We start from the raw sequence: 18,094 nt of genomic DNA, 5'->3' as shown, positions 1-18,094 counted from the left end.
TCTCCTAGGATTTATCTGTCACCTCCGTATACGTCTACATTTACTGTCTCTGTGTCTCTCTCTCCCTGCAGGAGTGTTAGTTCTGGTCACCTCCGTCTCGTCCTTACATGTCTCTGTGTCTGTCTCTCTCCCTGCAGGAGTGTTAGTTCTGGTCACATTTATCTGTACTATACTATATCTCTTTGTCTGTCTCTCTCCTATAGGAGTGTTAGTTCTGGTCACCTCCGTCTCGTCCTTACTGTCTCTGTGTCTGTCTCTCCCTGCAGGAGTGTTAGTTCTGGTCACCTTTATCTGTACTATATACTGTCTCTGTTATCTGTACTATATACCCTGCAGGATCTGTACTATATATGGTCACCTCCGTCTGTACTATATATATGTCTCTTTGTCTGTCTATATCCCTGCAGGAGTGTTATATATGGTCACCATTTATCTGTACTATACTGTCTCTGTGTCTGTCTCTCTCCCTACATTTAGTGTTAGTTCTGGTCACTACCTTTATCTGTACCCTTACTATACACTCTTTATCTGTCTCTATACCCTGCATTTAGTGTTAGTATCTGGTCACCTCCATTTATCCTGTACTGTCTCTATATCTGTACTCTCCCTGCAGGAGTGTTAGTTCTGGTCACCTCCTATATATACCTACTGTATCTGTACTATATATATACACTACATTTATCTGTACAGGAGTGTTAGTTCTGGTCACCTATCTCGTCATTTACTGTACTATATATATATATCTCTTTATCTGTCTCTCTCCCTGCAGGAGTTTAGTTCTGGTCACCTATATATACACTACATTTACTGTCTCTGTGTCTGTCTCTCTCCCTGTATCTGGAGTGTTAGTTCTGGTCACCTCCGTCTCACTCATTTATCTGTCTCTGTGTCTGTCTCTATACCTGCAGGAGTTTATCTGGTACTATATATCTCGTCCTTACATTTATCTGTGTCTGTCTCTCTCCCTGTAGGATTTATCTGGTACTATATATATATACACTACATTTCTCTGTGTCTGTCTCTCTCCCTGCAGGAGTGTTAGTTCTGGTCACCTCCGTATCTGTACTTACTGTCTCTATGTATCTGTCTCTACCTGCAGGAGTGTTAGTTCTGGTCACCTCCGTCTATCCTTACTGTCTCTGTATATCTGTCTCTCTACATTTATCCCTATATATATATACAGGACATTTATCTGTACTCCGTCTATACACCATTTATCTGTCTCTGTGTCTGTCTCTCTCCCTGCAGGAGTGTTACTATTCTGGTCACCTCCATTTATCTGTCTCTGTATCTGTCTACACTCCCTGCAGGAGTTTATCTGGTCACCTCCGTATCGTACATTTATCCTTACTGTCTCTGTATCTGTCTATATCCCTGCAGGACATTTAGTTCTGGTCACCTATATATATACCTTACATTTATCTGTGTCTATCTCTCCCTGCATTTAGTGTTATCTGGTCACCTCCGTACTATCCTATACTGTCTCTGTGTCATTTCTCCCTGCAGGAGTATAGTTCTGGTCACCTCCGTCTTTATCTGTCTCTATATATATACACTCTCTCTCCCTGCAGGATGTTAGTTCTGGTACTCCGTCTCGCCCTTACTGTCATTTATCTGTCTCTCTCCCTGCAGGAGTGTTAGCTCTGGTCACCTCCATCTTATAATCATTTATCTGTACTATGTGTATGTCTCTCTCCCTGCAGGAGTTTATCTGGTCACCTCCGTCTATATACACTACTGTCTCTGTGTCTGTATCTCTCCCTGTAGGAGTTTAGTTCTGGTCACTATATATATACTGTCTCTGTGTCTGTCTCTCTCCCTGTAGGAGTGTTAGTTCTGGTCACCTCCGTCTCGTCCTTACTGTCTCTGTGTCTGTCTCTCTCCCTGCAGGAGTGTTGGTGTGTATCTTCTGTGTGGTAGCAGTGCAGGGAGGCTTTGCTTCCTGGTCTGTCTCTCTACTGAGCCTCATATTTACAGCCTGTCTGGCAGTCACTCTACTGGTCTGGAGACAGCCTGAGAGCAAGACCAATCTCTCTTTCAAGGTATGTTCACTCAGTTGTACCCCACGGTCAGGGACATTTCCGCCCAGGGGCCAGTATGTTTAGAAATCTTCTCCTTCTCTCCTCTTCTCCCTGTACTATATATCCTCCTCCTCTCCTCACGCCTTCTCTCATACACTACATTTATCTCCTCTCCTCACTACATTTATCTCACGCCTCCTATCTCTATATACACTACATTTATCTGTACTCATGCCTATATACACCTCCTCCTCTCTATCTCCTCCTCCCCTCTCCTCTCCTACATTTCTCCTCACGCCTCCTCCATTTATCTGTACTCCTCTCCTCCCAGGTGCCCCTGCTTCCCTTCCTCCCAGTGGCCAGTATGTTTATCAACATCTTCCTGATGTGTCAGCTGGGCCGAGGAACCTGGATACGCTTCTCTTTCTGGATGATCATAGGTACACGACATTTATCTGTACTATATATATATACTACATTTATCTGTACTATATATATACACTACATTTATCTGTACTATATATATATACTACATTTATCTGTACTATATATATATACACTACATTTATCTGTACTATATATATATACACTACATTTATCTGTACTATATATATACACTACATTTATCTGTACTATATATATACACTACATTTATCTGTACTATATATATATACTACATTTATCTGTACTATATATATATACACTACATTTATCTGTACTATATATATATACACTACATTTATCTGTACTATATATATACACTACATTTATCTGTACTATATATATACACTACATTTATCTGTACTATATATATATACACTACATTTATCTGTACTATATATATACACTACATTTATCTGTACTATATATATATACACTACATTTATCTGTACTATATATATACACTACATTTATCTGTACTATATATATACACTACATGTATCTGTACTATATATATACACTACATTTATCTGTACTATATATACACTACATTTATCTGTACTATATATACACTACATTTATCTGTACTATATATATATATATACACTACATTTATCTGTACTATATATATATACACTACATTTATCTGTACTATATATATACACTACATGTATCTGTACTATATATATACACTACATGTATCTGTACTATATATATACACTACATTTATCTGTACTATATATATACACTACATTTATCTGTACTATATATATATATACACTACATTTATCTGTACTATATATATATATACACTACATTTATCTGTACTATATATATACACTACATTTATCTGTACTATATATATATATATACACTACATTTATCTGTACTATATATATATACATTACATTTATCTGTACTATATATATACACTACATGTATCTGTACTATATATATACACTACATTTATCTGTACTATATATATATACACTACATTTATCTGTACTATATATATACACTACATGTATCTGTACTATATATATACACTACATTTATCTGTACTATATATACACTACATTTATCTGTACTATATATACACTACATTTATCTGTACTATATATATACACTACATTTCTCTGTACTATATATATACACTACATTTATCTGTACTATATATATATATATACACTACATTTATCTGTACTATATATATACACTACATTTCTCTGTACTATATATATACACTACATTTATCTGTACTATATATATATATATATACACTACATTTATCTGTACTATATATATACACTACATTTATCTGTACTATATATATATACACTACATTTATCTGTACTATATATATACACTACATTTATCTGTACTATATATATATACACTACATTTATCTGTACTATATATATATACACTACATTTATCTGTACTATATATATATACACTACATTTATCTGTACTATATATATATACACTACATTTATCTGTACTATATATATATACACTACATTTATCTGTACTATATATATATACACTACATTTATCTGTACTATATATATACACTACATTTATCTGTACTATATATATACACTACATTTATCTGTACTATATATATACACTACATGTATCTGTACTATATATATACACTACATTTATCTGTACTATATATATACACTACATTTATCTGTACTATATATATATATATACACTACATTTATCTGTACTATATATATATACACTACATTTATCTGTACTATATATATACACTACATGTATCTGTACTATATATATACACTACATTTATCTGTACTATATATATACACTACATGTATCTGTACTATATATATACACTACATTTATCTGTACTATATATATACACTACATTTATCTGTACTATATATATACACTACATTTATCTGTACTATATATATATATATACACTACATTTATCTGTACTATATATATACACTACATTTCTCTGTACTATATATATACACTACATTTATCTGTACTATATATATATACACTACATTTATCTGTACTATATATATACACTACATTTATCTGTACTATATATATATACACTACATTTATCTGTACTATATATATATACACTACATTTATCTGTACTATATATATATACACTACATTTATCTGTACTATATATATATATACACTACATTTATCTGTACTATATATATATATATATACACTACATGTATCTGTACTATATATATACACTACATGTATCTGTACTATATATATACACTACATGTATCTGTACTATATATATACACTACATTTATCTGTACTATATATATATACACTACATTTATCTGTACTATATATATACACTACATGTATCTGTACTATATATATACACTACATTTATCTGTACTATATATATACACTACATTTATCTGTACTATATATACACTACATTTCTCTGTACTATATATATACACTACATTTATCTGTACTATATATATATATATACACTACATTTATCTGTACTATATATATACACTACATTTCTCTGTACTATATATATACACTACATTTATCTGTACTATATATATATATACACTACATTTATCTGTACTATATATATATACACTACATTTATCTGTACTATATATATACACTACATTTATCTGTACTATATATATACACTACATTTATCTGTACTATATATATATACACTACATTTATCTGTACTATATATATACACTACATTTATCTGTACTATATATATACACTACATTTATCTGTACTATATATATATACACTACATTTATCTGCACTATATATATACACTACATTTATCTGTACTATATATATACACTACATGTATCTGTACTATATATATACACTACATTTATCTGTACTATATATATACACTACATTTATCTGTACTATATATATACACTACATTTATCTGTACTATATATATATACACTACATTTATCTGTACTATATATATACACTACATTTATCTGTACTATATATATACACTACATTTATCTGTACTATATATACACTACATTTATCTGTACTATATATATACACTACATTTATCTGTACTATATATACACTACATTTATCTGTACTATATATATACACTACATTTCTCTGTACTATATATATACACTACATTTATCTGTACTATATATATATATATACACTACATTTCTCTGTACTATATATATACACTACATTTATCTGTACTATATATATATACACTACATTTATCTGTACTATATATATATACACTACATTTATCTGTACTATATATATATACACTACATTTATCTGTACTATATATATACACTACATTCATCTGTACTATATATATACACTACATTTATCTGTACTATATATATACACTACATTTATCTGTACTATATATATACACTACATGTATCTGTACTATATATATACACTACATTTATCTGTACTATATATATACACTACATTTATCTGTACTATATATATACACTACATGTATCTGTACTATATATATACACTACATGTATCTGTACTATATATACACTACATTTATCTGTACTATATATACACACTACATTTATCTGTACTATATATATATACACTACATTTATCTGTACTATATATACACTACATTTATCTGTACTATATATATACACTACATTTATCTGTACTATATATATACACTACATTTATCTGTACTATATATACACTACATTTATCTGTACTATATATACACTACATTTATCTGTACTATATATATACACTACATTTATCTGTACTATATATATATATACACTACATTTATCTGTACTATATATATACACTACATTTATCTGTACTATATATATACACTACATTTATCTGTACTATATATATACACTACATTTATCTGCACTATAGATTAAATATGACCTATAGATACAATAGTTTGGACACATCTATTCATTCCAAGGTTTTTCTTTATTTTTTACTATTTTCTACATACATGTAGACATAAAAACTATGAAATAACACACATGGAATCATGTAGTAACCCAAAAAGTGTAAAACCCAAAAACAAATAAAAATATATTTTATATTTGAGATTCTTCAAAGTAGCCACCCTTTGCCTTGATGACAGCTTTGCACACTCTTGGCGTTCTCTCAACCAGCTTCACCTTTGTAACCCTTCTCCCAGGTTTCATCATCTACTTTGGCTATGGGATCCGTAACAGTGTAGAAGCTGCTTTAGCCAATACTGCCGGTAACCTGCACAGATACAAGCCAGACTGCACTCTCAGCGGACAGCCAATGGACATCGAGAAGGAAGTGTTCCTACACAACGGCCTGGACCTGGACAACACAGTGGACGAGGAGGACGGGGACCTCTAGAGGTTGGGAGGTGCAGTGCACTTCCCTAATGCTAATATCCAATTACTTCATCTATCTTTTAACGGTCAGATTAGTGCCATATACTGTCAGAAATATCTTCACGTGAAGGGGGACAATCATGTACAATCAAAACGAGCTCTATTAGGATCTCGTGTTGCGTTGTACCAAACCAGACACGGGTCTCTTCACATTGGGCAGTGGTCCATACCAGTTCCACGTCCACTGCTCATGACTCTGTTAGTGATGTCAGTAGTAAGCACCAAACCAACCAGTCCGTCTGTCATTGTTAGCACAAAGCAGGACGACTATCACACTTCTCTTGGAAGAAGAAAGGGGTCTTGAAAGGATCTGTGGCCCTTAACATTTTATTGAAATTTGTTGGAAATACTGAATAGTCTATAATTTCACACTGAAGAGCAGGGCTCGTCCCTAATACTAGCATTACTGGTTGATTACCATTTAGTCTATCGCCCTCTGCTGGAGTCCTGGTGTCACTGCACGATAGAGGATGTGCACTACTTTTGACCAGGACCCATAGTGGGCACAGTGCTGGTTGCTGTGTCCCCTCCTCTACTAGTCAACATCATCCTCCCCAATTTCATTACTTACAATGTTAATTGACATACTCTGCTTCTTATCTACAAATATATTGACTTATTGATGACAACAAGTGATGTTTTTTCATTCATATGTGCAGAGCCATCTCTGAGTCAATACAGCTGCACTTCCTTGTTTGATTGAACATCATATTCAGGATGTAATGAATTATAATTGATACGTCTCAAATTACAACTACAGTATGAATGGAGGTGAGTGTTTAAGGTAATAAGCTGGCCTTGTTCCAACTTCCATTGTAGAGGAGTGATGATTTACGGAATGTTGCACGAGCCTTCTTCTCCTTCTTCTCCTTCTTCTCCTCCTTCTTCTCCTCCTTCTCCTTCTTCTCCTCCTTCTTCTCCTCCTTCTCCTTCTTCTTCTCCTTCTTCTCCTTCTTCTCCTTCTTCTCCTTCTCCTTCTTCTCCTCCTTCTCCTTCTCCTCTCTTCTTCTTCCTCCTCCTCCTTCTTCTTCTCCTTCTTCCTCCTTCTCTCCTTCTCCTTCTCCTTCTCCTCCTTCCTCCTCCTCTCTCCTTCTTCTTCTCCTTCTCCTCCTTCTCCTCCTCCTTCTTCTTCTCCTTCTTCTCCTTCTCCTTCCTTCTTTTTTCCTTCTTCTTCCTTCTCTCCTTCTTCTCCTTCTCCTTCTCCTTCTTCTTCCTTCTCCTTCTTCTTCTCCTCCTTCTTCTCCTTCTTCTTCCTTCTTCTCCTCTTCTCCTTCTCTTCTCTTCTTTTTCTCCTTCTTCTTCTCCTTCTTCCTTCTTCTTCTCCTTCTTCTCCTTCTTCTCCTCCTCCTCTCCTTCTCCTCCTTCTTCCTCCTTCTCCTTCTTCTTCCTCTTCTCCTTCTTCTTCTCCTCTTCTCTCCTTCTCCTTCTCCTCCTCCTCCTTCTTCTCCTCTTCCTTCTCTCCTCTTCTCCTTCTCCTCCTTCTCCTTCTTCTCCTTCTTTCTCCTTCTTCTTCTCCTTCTTCTCCTTCTTCTTCTCCTCTCTTCTTCCTCCTTCTCCTTTTTCCTCCTTCTTCTTTCTTCTCTTCTCTCCTTCTTCTCCCTTCTTCTCCTTCTTCTCCTCTCCTCCTTCTCCTTCTTTTTCTCTTCTTATCCTTCTTCTTCTCCTTCTCCTTCTTCTCTTCTTCTCCTCCTTCTCCTTCTTTTTCTCCTCCTTCTCCCTTCTCTCCTTCTTTTTCTCCTTCTCCTTCCTTCTCCTTCTCCTTCTTCTCCTCCTTCTCCTCCTTCTTCTTTTCTCCTTCTTCTCCCTCCTTCTTCTCCTTCTTCTTCTCCTTCTTCCTTCTTCTTCTTCTCCTTCTTCTCCTTCTTCTTCTTCCTCCTTCTTCTCCTTCTCCTTCTTCTTCTTCTTCTCCTTCTTCTTCTTCTTCCTCCTTCTTCTTCTCCTTCTTCTCCTTCTTCTTCTTCTTCTCCTCCTTCTTCTCCTCCTTCTTCTTCTCCTTCTCCTTCTCTTCTTCTCCTTCTTCTTCTCCTTCTTCTCCTTCTCCTTCTCCTTCCTTCTTCTCCCTTCCTTCTTCTTCTCCTTCTTCTTCCTTCTTCTTCTCCTTCTTCTCCTTCTTCTCCTTCTTCTTCTCCTTCTTCTTCTCCTTCTTCTTCCTTCTTCTCCTCCTTCTTCTCTCCTTCTTCTTCTTCTTCTTCTTCTTCTTCTCCTCCTTCTTCTTCTCCTTCTTCTTCTCCTTCTCCTTCTTCTTCTCCTCCTTCTTCTTCTCCTTCTTCTCCTTCTTCTCCTTCTTCTCCTCCTTCTTCTTCTCCTTCTTCTCCTTCTTCTTCTCCTTCTTCTTCTTCCTCTTCTTCTCCTTCTTCTTCTTCTCTTCCTTCTTCTTCTCCTCCTTTTCCTTCTTCTTCCTCTCTTCCTTCTCCTATTTCTTCTTCTCCTTCTTCTTCCTTCTTCTTCTTCTTATTGCACACTATGAGAGTTCTTCATAGTCAACTATGTCAACTTCCTCATAGTCAACTTTTTGATTGCATCAAAAAACCAATGCACATGTATGTCCAAGTTAAGTAATAAGGCCCGAGGAGGTGTGGTATTTGGCCAATATACCATGGCTAAGGACAGTTCGTGTCCACGACGCATTGCGGAGTTCCTGGATACAGCCCTTACCCGTGCTATACCTGTATTGGCCATATACCACAACCTCCCGAGGTGCCTTATTGCTATTATAAACTGGTTACCAACGTAACTAGAGCAGTTAAAACCTATACCCATGGTATAGGGTCTGATATACCATGGCTGTCAGCCAATCAGCATTTAGGGCTCGAACTGCCCAGTTTGTAATCTAATATAGTACTAATATAGTACAATATTGCATGTACAGTTACTGTAAATTAAAATAAGTTACATTTATAAATGAGCGTGTGAGGGAATTGAGTTAGCCTACGTCCCAAATGGCATCCTATTCCCTGTATACTGTACTTCTGTTGACCATAGGGCCCTTTGGGCCCGGTTTAAAAGTAGTGCACTATATAAGGAACAGGCTACTATTTGGGATGCTTCCTAAGTCACTTCAGGAGTTAACTTTAAGTGCCTACTTTGTCAGCCAGACGATCATGATCATCACCCTAATGAAATGTTAAATGACTAGTCCACATAGGTAAAAGGGGGAGACCTAAGTCAGTTGCACAACCGAATGCATTGAACTGAAATGTGTCTTCCGCATTTAACCCTCTGAATCAGGGGTGGCTGGTTAGCCTCGTGGTTAGAACGTTGGGCAAGGAACCAACATCTGTCGTTCTGCCCCCTGAACAAGGCAGTTAACCCACTGTTCCCCGGTAGGCCGTCATCGTAAATAAGAATTTGTTCTTAACCGACTTGCCTCGTTAAATTAGAAAAACATCTTAGAGGTGCAAGGGGCTGCCGTCGTCTAGGGAACAGTTGTTGTTGGGGCTTAACTATTTCTCCACCTTAACCACTTTTATTATGATGGTATCTTGTGTGATTTGCTATTTGTAGTATTATAATGTGTTTGGCCAAATGTGTTGCCTGGTAATTTCGTTGTGTGATTTGCTATTTATAGTATTATAATGTGTTTGGCCAAATGTGTTGGCTGGTAATTTCATTGTGTGATTTTCCTCAAAAGAAATGTGGAATCCTTCTTTTCTTCCTCAGACGTTGCACCAAAACATGTCTATTCAGAGAACAAAGACCATGTCAAAATCCTAAATTATTCATCGTCTCCAACCTGTTGGTGAAACAACTCGGTTCACGTCCAAATCAGACCCCCCCACCCAAAAACATTTGCCACAATATTTATTGCCGTGAACTATAACGTCTTTGAAATGTTATTATTTTGAATGTTTAGTGACTTATTATGATACAATCCCCTGTTAATCCTCATTCATTCTGTAAATATTGGGTACTTTTGTTGTAGTAATGATTTATGGTCCGTTTGTACTCTTATGAAGCCAGATCTGTAGATGTGTGTACGGTGCTCAGTCCTGCTACAAACACATTGGTATGCCTCTTTATAACATAAAGAGACTGCTACTCTCCTAGCCTGGTTAAACCAAACTGAATGAAGTACTCACTATGGGAAATGTAGCATTCACACTGGTTTAACCAGGCTACTAATTTCCTCTTCCGCTAAGGTTGAATCTCAAATGGCACCCTAATTCCCCTTTAGTGTGCCCTGGTCAAAATGTGTGCACTATGTAGGGAATAGGGTGCTAGCCCTGGTCAAAATGTGTGCACTAAATAAGGAATAGGGTGCTAGCCCTGGTCAAAATGTGTGCACTAAATAAGGAATAGGGTGCTAGCCCTGGTCAAAATGTGTGCACTATGTAGGGAATAGGGTGCCGTTTGGGATGAACTCTTAAGACGTCTTGTTGAACAATACCTTGGTCCCACCTCTGTGCTGTCTTGACAACTCCTATGGTCATTGTCACAGAGGGCAAGACGACACAACCAGATCTGGGTCCAGGCTAGTTAAACAACAGTAAGTATGCATGGCCGATACCAGACAGATGTGTAAATGACCGTAGATTTGAAGTAATGTAGGACGTGGTGCTTTGTGTGCCATGTCCAATACAGGCAAGTTACTCAGCCCTGTCATATACTTCCTCCACACTTCCTGTATGTCTGTTTTTTCAGCTGTGCTTTGAGTGAACTTATGAGCACAATGTTGTGTTTCCTGTTGGAACTGTGATCGTTACTGTCATCACTGTGTGTGTTTTCATGGCTGAGTGCTGCCAGCGTTTGTCTTCTTGGTGCTAATATGAAATGCAGCTACTGTACATTGCATTTGAGTAATGACAACAGTCTGGCAGTAGAGGGCAGTGTTCTAGTAATGACAACAGTCTGCCAGTAGAGGGCAGTGTTCTAGTAATGACAACAGTCTGCAATTAGAGGGCAGTGTTCTAGTAATGACAACAGTCTGCCAGTAGAGGGCAGTGTTCTGATGAAATAATGTGGTACATTGGTTGAATTGAAATATAGTTGTGTATTATTGTTAGTGTATATTTGGAGGCTGTGTATTGCTATAAGTATTTATTTGAATGTGTGCTAAAAACAAAGAAAGTTTAAAGAAGCTTTGAAAACCAGGTTCTCCGTCCTAAATCTGAATCCTAGACATATGGATGTAATGTTCTGGCCTTTGAAAGGTGTGTCCCAAAGCTAGCTTTACCCTGCTGGATCCGCAGGCTACTGACAATCTAATCTGCGTCCCAAATGGCATCCTATTGCCTACATAGTGCACTACTTTACCAGGCTCCATAGGACTTTGGTCAAAAGTAGTGCACTATATAGGGACCAGAGTTCAATTTGGGACACTCCGTAAGGGTTCGATTCAGGAAGAGTCATAGACCTTTATAGATATGGCTGTGAGTTCAGGTTTCATGGAGAGACAAATCTCTGAATCTGTTTGTTTTTTAATCTGCTTGTGTCTGTTTTTATTTTGGACCATTCATTTGAAGGCCGGTATTCAATGCAAGACGTATTGTAGTGTGTCTCACTATACAATTCACCTTTTCCACAGCGTTCGTTGAGATCGCTGTGCATTTCGGCAGCGTGCATTTCGGCAGCGTAGCCTAGTGGTTAGAGCGTTGGACTAGTAACCGGAAGGTTGTGAGTTCAAATCCCCGAGCTGACACGGTACAAATCTGTCGTTCTGCCCCCTGAACAGGCAGTTTAACCCACTGTTCCCAGGCCGTCATTGAAAATAAGAATATGTTCTTAACTGACTTGCCTGGTTAAATAAAGGTAAAATTGTAAAAAATTAAGCACGACCATGACCTTTCCTACATGTCTGTTCTAGTGGGCTGTACTATAAACGCGCCTTGGATTGAGTCCCTGGACAAACTGTGTCAAGTCTATGACTGTATTTTGATACCGTAATGACTCGTCTTCTCTTCTGTCATCTGTTTTTCAGCTGCTGTAAATAAAAAAACTACTTTAAAACGTTTATGTCTCGTTGTGCATTATTCTTTATTATTCTATCAACCAAGACACGTCCTCATTCCAGAAAATGATCTTGAATTTCAGTATGTTTTGTTCTGTTCATATCTGTATGATATGAGCAGTATCTCTAATGGGTTCCCTATGTATTACGTAGTGTACACTTGGGCCGGAGCCCTAAATGTAGTCCACTGTATGGAATAGGGTGCTGTGTGGGACACCATATTATGAATTTGTCTTTCTATTTTGTTATGTAACAAATTAATCTTCCTTGATACGGTTTTCTCCAGACGGGTTACCCAGAAGAGAGGATTATATGGTTGAATCACAAGAGATGTGCTGCTGTCTCGTTCGTGGCTATGGAGGGTAGAGGTGTGTGTGTGTGTGTGTTTCTCAATGTCATGAATTGAGATCAGACGTGCCTATTGTCACTCATTCTGTCTTTATCGAAGGTTTTCATACAAACACATTTGGCTGCGAGTCCCAAAAGGTTGTACACTATATAGGGAATAACACAACACATTTTGACATAGAAAACATGGCTATTAGATAGTGTTGAGTGTTAAATATAATGACTGTGAACTAAATGCCAGGCCCTATAACCCAGTGGAAGTGGGCTACTTTCACACCTTTGCAAAGATCCTATTTAGATAGACTACCACCAGCAAACTAGGTAGAAATCAAATCCAATTTAATGAGTCACATGTGCCGGATACAACAGGTGTAGTAGACCTCACAGTGAAATGCTGAATACAACAGTTGTAGTAGACCTCACAGTGAAATGCTGAATACAACAGGTGTAGTAGACCTCACAGTGAAATGCTGAATACAACAGGTGTAAGTAGACCTTACAGTGAAATGCTGAATACAACAGGTGTAGTAGACCTCACAGTGAAATGCTGAATACAACAGGTGTAGTAGACCTTACAGTGAAATGCTGAATACAACAGGTGTAGTAGACCTTACAGTGAAATGCTGAATACAACAGGTGTAGTAGACCTCACAGTGAAATGCTGAATACAACAGGTGTAGTAGACCTTACAGTGAAATGCTGAATACAACAGGTGTAGTAGACCTCACAGTGAAATGCTGAATACAACAGGTGTAGTAGACCATACAGTGAAATGCTGAATACAACAGGTGTAGTAGACCTTACAGTGAAATGCTGAATACAACAGGTGTAGTAGACCTCACAGTGAAATGCTGAATACAACAGGTGTAGTAGACCACACAGTGAAATGCTGAATACAACAGGTGTAGTAGACCTTACAGTGAAATGCTGAATACAACAGGTGTAGTAGACCTCACAGTGAAATGCTGAATACAACAGGTGTAGTAGACCACACAGTGAAATGCTGAATACAACAGGTGTAGTAGACCATACAGTGAAATGCTGAATACAACAGGTGTAGTAGACCTTACAGTGAAATGCTGAATACAACAGGTGTAGTAGACCTTACAGTGAAATGCTGAATACAACAGGTGTAGTAGACCTTACAGTGAAATGCTGAATACAACAGGTGTAGTAGACCATACAGTGAAATGATGAATACAACAGGTGTAGTAGACCTTACAGTGAAATGCTGAATACAACAGGTGTAGTAGACCATACAGTGAAATGATGAATACAACAGGTGTAGTAGACCTTACAGTGAAATGCTGAATACAACAGGTGTAGTAGACCTTACAGTGAAATGCTGAATACAACAGGTGTAGTAGACCATACAGTGAAATGATGAATACAACAGGTGTAGTAGACCTTACAGTGAAATGCTGAATACAACAGGTGTAGTAGACCATACAGTGAAATGATGAATACAACAGGTGTAGTAGACCTTACAGTGAAATGCTGAATACAACAGGGTGTGTAGATACAGTGAAATGCTGAATATAACAGGTGTAGTAGTTACAGTGAAATGCTGAATACAACAGTGAAACAGTGAAATGCTGAATACAACAGGTGTAGTAGACCTCACAGTGAAATGCTGAATACAACAGGTGTAGTAGACCTTACAGTGAAATGCTGAATACAACAGGTGTAGTAGACCTCACAGTGAAATGCTGAATACAACAGGTGTAGTAGACCTTACAGTGAAATGCTGAATACAACAGGTGTAGTAGACCTTACAGTGAAATGCTGAATACAACAGGTGTAGTAGACCTCACAGTGAAATGCTGAATACAACAGGTGTAGTAGACCTCACAGTGAAATGCTGAATACAACAGTGAAATGCTGTGTAGTAGACCTACAGTGAAATGCTGAATACAACAGGTGTAGTAGACCTACAGTGAAATGCTGAATACAACAGTAGAGACCTTACAGTGAAATGCTGAATACAACAGGTGTAGTAGACCTCACAGTGAAATGCTGAATACAACAGGTGTAGTAGACCATACAGTGAAATGCTGAATACAACAGGTGTAGTAGAACAGTGAAATGCTGAATACAACAGGTGTAGTAGACCATACAGTGAAATGCTGAATACAACAGGTGTAGTAGACCTTACAGTGAAATGCTGAATACAACAGGTGTAGTAGACCTACAGTGAAATGCTGAATACAACAGGTGTAGTAGACCTTACAGTGAAATGCTGAATACAACAGAAATGCTGAATACAACAGGTGTAGTAGACCTCACAGTGAAATGCTGAATACAACAGGTGTAGTAGACCTCACAGTGAAATGCTGAATACAACAGGTGTAGTAGACCTCACAGTGAAATGCTGAATACAACAGGTGTAGTAGACCATACAGTGAAATGCTGAATACAACAGGTGTAGTAGACCTCACAGTGAAATGCTGAATACAACAGGTGTAGTAGACCTACAGTGAAATGCTGAATACAACAGGTGTAGTAGACCTACAGTGAAATGCTGAATACAACAGGTGTAGTAGACCTCACAGTGAAATGCTGAATACAACAGGTGTAGTAGACCTCACAGTGAAATGCTGAATACAACAGGTGTAGTAGACCTTACAGTGAAATGCTGAATACAACAGGTGTAGTAGACCTCACAGTGAAATGCTGAATACAACAGGTGTAGTAGACCTCACAGTGAAATGCTGAATACAACAGGTGTAGTAGACCTTACAGTGAAATGATGAATACAACAGGTGTAGTAGACCATACAGTGAAATGCTGAATACAACAGGTGTAGTAGACCTTACAGTGAAATGCTGAATACAACAGGTGTAGTAGACCTTACAGTGAAATGCTGAATACAACAGGTGTAGTAGACCTTACAGTGAAATGCTGAATACAACAGGTGTAGTAGACCTTACAGTGAAATGCTGAATACAACAGGTGTAGTAGACCTTACAGTGAAATGCTGAATACAACAGGTGTAGTAGACCTTACAGTGAAATGCTGAATACAACAGGTGTAGTAGACAGTGAAATGCTGAATACAACAGGTGAATCTTTACAGTGAAATGCTGAATACAACAGGTGTAGTAGACCTTACAGTGAAATGCTGAATACAACAGGTGTAGTAGACCTCACAGTGAAATGCTGAATACAACAGGTGTAGTAGACCTTACAGTGAAATGCTGAATACAACAGGTGTAGTAGACCTTACAGTGAAGATCACAGTGAAATGCTGAATACAACAGGTGTAGTAGACCTTACAGTGAAATGCTGAATACAACAGGTGTAGTAGACCTTACAGTGAAATGCTGAATACAACAGGTGTAGTAGACCTTACAGTGAAATGCTGAATACAACAGGTGTAGTAGACCTTACAGTGAAATGCTGAATACAACAGGTGTAGTAGACCTCACAGTGAAATGCTGAATACAACAGGTGTAGTAGACCTTACAGTGAAATGCTGAATACAACAGGTGTAGTAGACCTCACAGTGAAATGCTGAATACAACAGGTGTAGTAGACCCACAGTGAAATGCTGAATACAACAGGTGTAGTAGACCTTACAGTGAAATGCTGAATACAACAGGTGTAGTAGACCTCACAGTGAAATGCTGAATACAACAGGTGTAGTAGACCTCACAGTGAAATGCTGAATACAACAGGTGTAGTAGACCTTACAGTGAAATGCTGAATACAACAGGTGTAGTAGACCTTACAGTGAAATGCTGAATACAACAGGTGTAGTAGACCTTACAGTGAAATGCTGAATACAACAGGTGTAGTAGACCTTACAGTGAAATGCTGAATACAACAGGTGTAGTAGACCTCACAGTGAAATGCTGAATACAACAGGTGTAGTAGACCTTACAGTGAAATGCTGAATACAACAGGTGTAGTAGACCTTACAGTGAAATGCTGAATACAACAGGTGTAGTAGACCTCACAGTGAAATGCTGAATACAACAGGTGTAGTAGATACAGTGAAATGCTGACTACAACAGGTGTAGTAGACCTCACAGTGAAATGCTGAATACAACAGGTGTAGTAGACCTCACAGTGAAATGCTGAATACAACAGGTGTAGTAGATACAGTGAAATGATGAATACAACAGGTGTAGTAGACCATACAGTGAAATGCTGAATACAACAGGTGTAGTAGACCTTACAGTGAAATGCTGAATACAACAGGTGTAGTAGACCTTACAGTGAAATGCTGAATACAACAGGTGTAGTAGACCATACAGTGAAATGCTGAATACAACAGGTGTAGTAGACCTTACAGTGAAATGCAGGTGTAGTAGAATACAGTGAAATGCTGAATACAACAGGTGTAGTAGACCTTACAGTGAAATGCTGAAGGTGTAGTAGACCTACAGTGAAATGAATACAACAGGTGTAGTAGACCTTACAGTGAAATGCTGAATACAACAGGTGTAGTAGACCTAACAGTGAAATGCTGAATACAACAGGTGTAGTAGACCTCACAGTGAAATGCTGAATACAACAGGTGTAGTAGACCTCACAGTGAAATGCTGAATACAACAGGTGTAGGTAGACCTTACAGTGAAATGCTGAATACAACAGGTGTAGTAGACCTCACAGTGAAATGCTGAATACAACAGGTGTAGTAGACCTTACAGTGAAATGCTGACTACAACAGGTGTAGTAGACCTACAGTGAAATGCTGAATACAACAGGTGTAGTAGACTCACAGTGAAATGCTGAATACAACAGGTGTAGTAGACCTTACAGTGAAATGCTGAATACAACAGGTGTAGTAGACCTCACAGTGAAATGCTGAATACAACAGGTGTAGTAGACCTCACAGTGAAATGATGAATACAACAGGTGTAGTAGACCTCACAGTGAAATGCTGAATACAACAGGTGTAAG

At 37.4% G+C, this 18,094-nt stretch overlaps 1 protein-coding gene and 2 long non-coding RNA genes across 5 annotated transcripts in view; 2 read left to right on the top strand and 1 right to left on the bottom strand.

The window, feature by feature from the left end:
* The window catches only part of LOC127908887 (high affinity cationic amino acid transporter 1-like), a 29,202-nt gene extending 21,316 nt beyond the window's left edge, over positions 1-7,886 (top strand). For both annotated transcript variants that reach the window (XM_052468702.1, XM_052468701.1), the window contains exons 9-11: positions 1,891-2,042; positions 2,353-2,461; positions 6,661-7,886. In XM_052468702.1, coding sequence (XP_052324662.1) covers positions 1,891-2,042; positions 2,353-2,461; positions 6,661-6,854 — 455 coding nt within the window. In that variant the 3' untranslated portion in view covers positions 6,855-7,886. The remainder of the gene's footprint in view (positions 1-1,890; positions 2,043-2,352; positions 2,462-6,660) is intronic.
* Positions 7,887-13,564: 5,678 nt separating this feature from the next.
* LOC127908886 (uncharacterized) lies at positions 13,565-18,035 on the top strand. The gene is made up of 3 exons (XR_008068895.1): positions 13,565-14,355; positions 17,595-17,752; positions 17,980-18,035. It is a non-coding gene; the product is annotated as an uncharacterized LOC127908886 (long non-coding RNA).
* Positions 15,449-17,696, bottom strand: LOC127908885 (uncharacterized). 2 transcript variants are annotated; one of them, XR_008068894.1, is made up of 3 exons: positions 17,606-17,696; positions 16,761-17,026; positions 15,449-15,544 (listed from the first exon to the last, which is right to left on the bottom strand). It is a non-coding gene; the product is annotated as an uncharacterized LOC127908885 (long non-coding RNA). The 2 variants fall into 2 exon arrangements; XR_008068893.1 differs by lacking the exon at positions 15,449-15,544 and adding an exon at positions 15,848-15,922.
* Positions 18,036-18,094: the final 59 nt, after the last annotated feature.

The sequence above is a fragment of the Oncorhynchus keta genome, chromosome 18 (assembly GCF_023373465.1).
Source record: "Oncorhynchus keta strain PuntledgeMale-10-30-2019 chromosome 18, Oket_V2, whole genome shotgun sequence".
NCBI lineage: Eukaryota > Metazoa > Chordata > Actinopteri > Salmoniformes > Salmonidae > Oncorhynchus > Oncorhynchus keta.
Note: the sequence above shows the minus strand (reverse complement) of the source record. Positions and strands in the feature narration are given on the sequence as shown.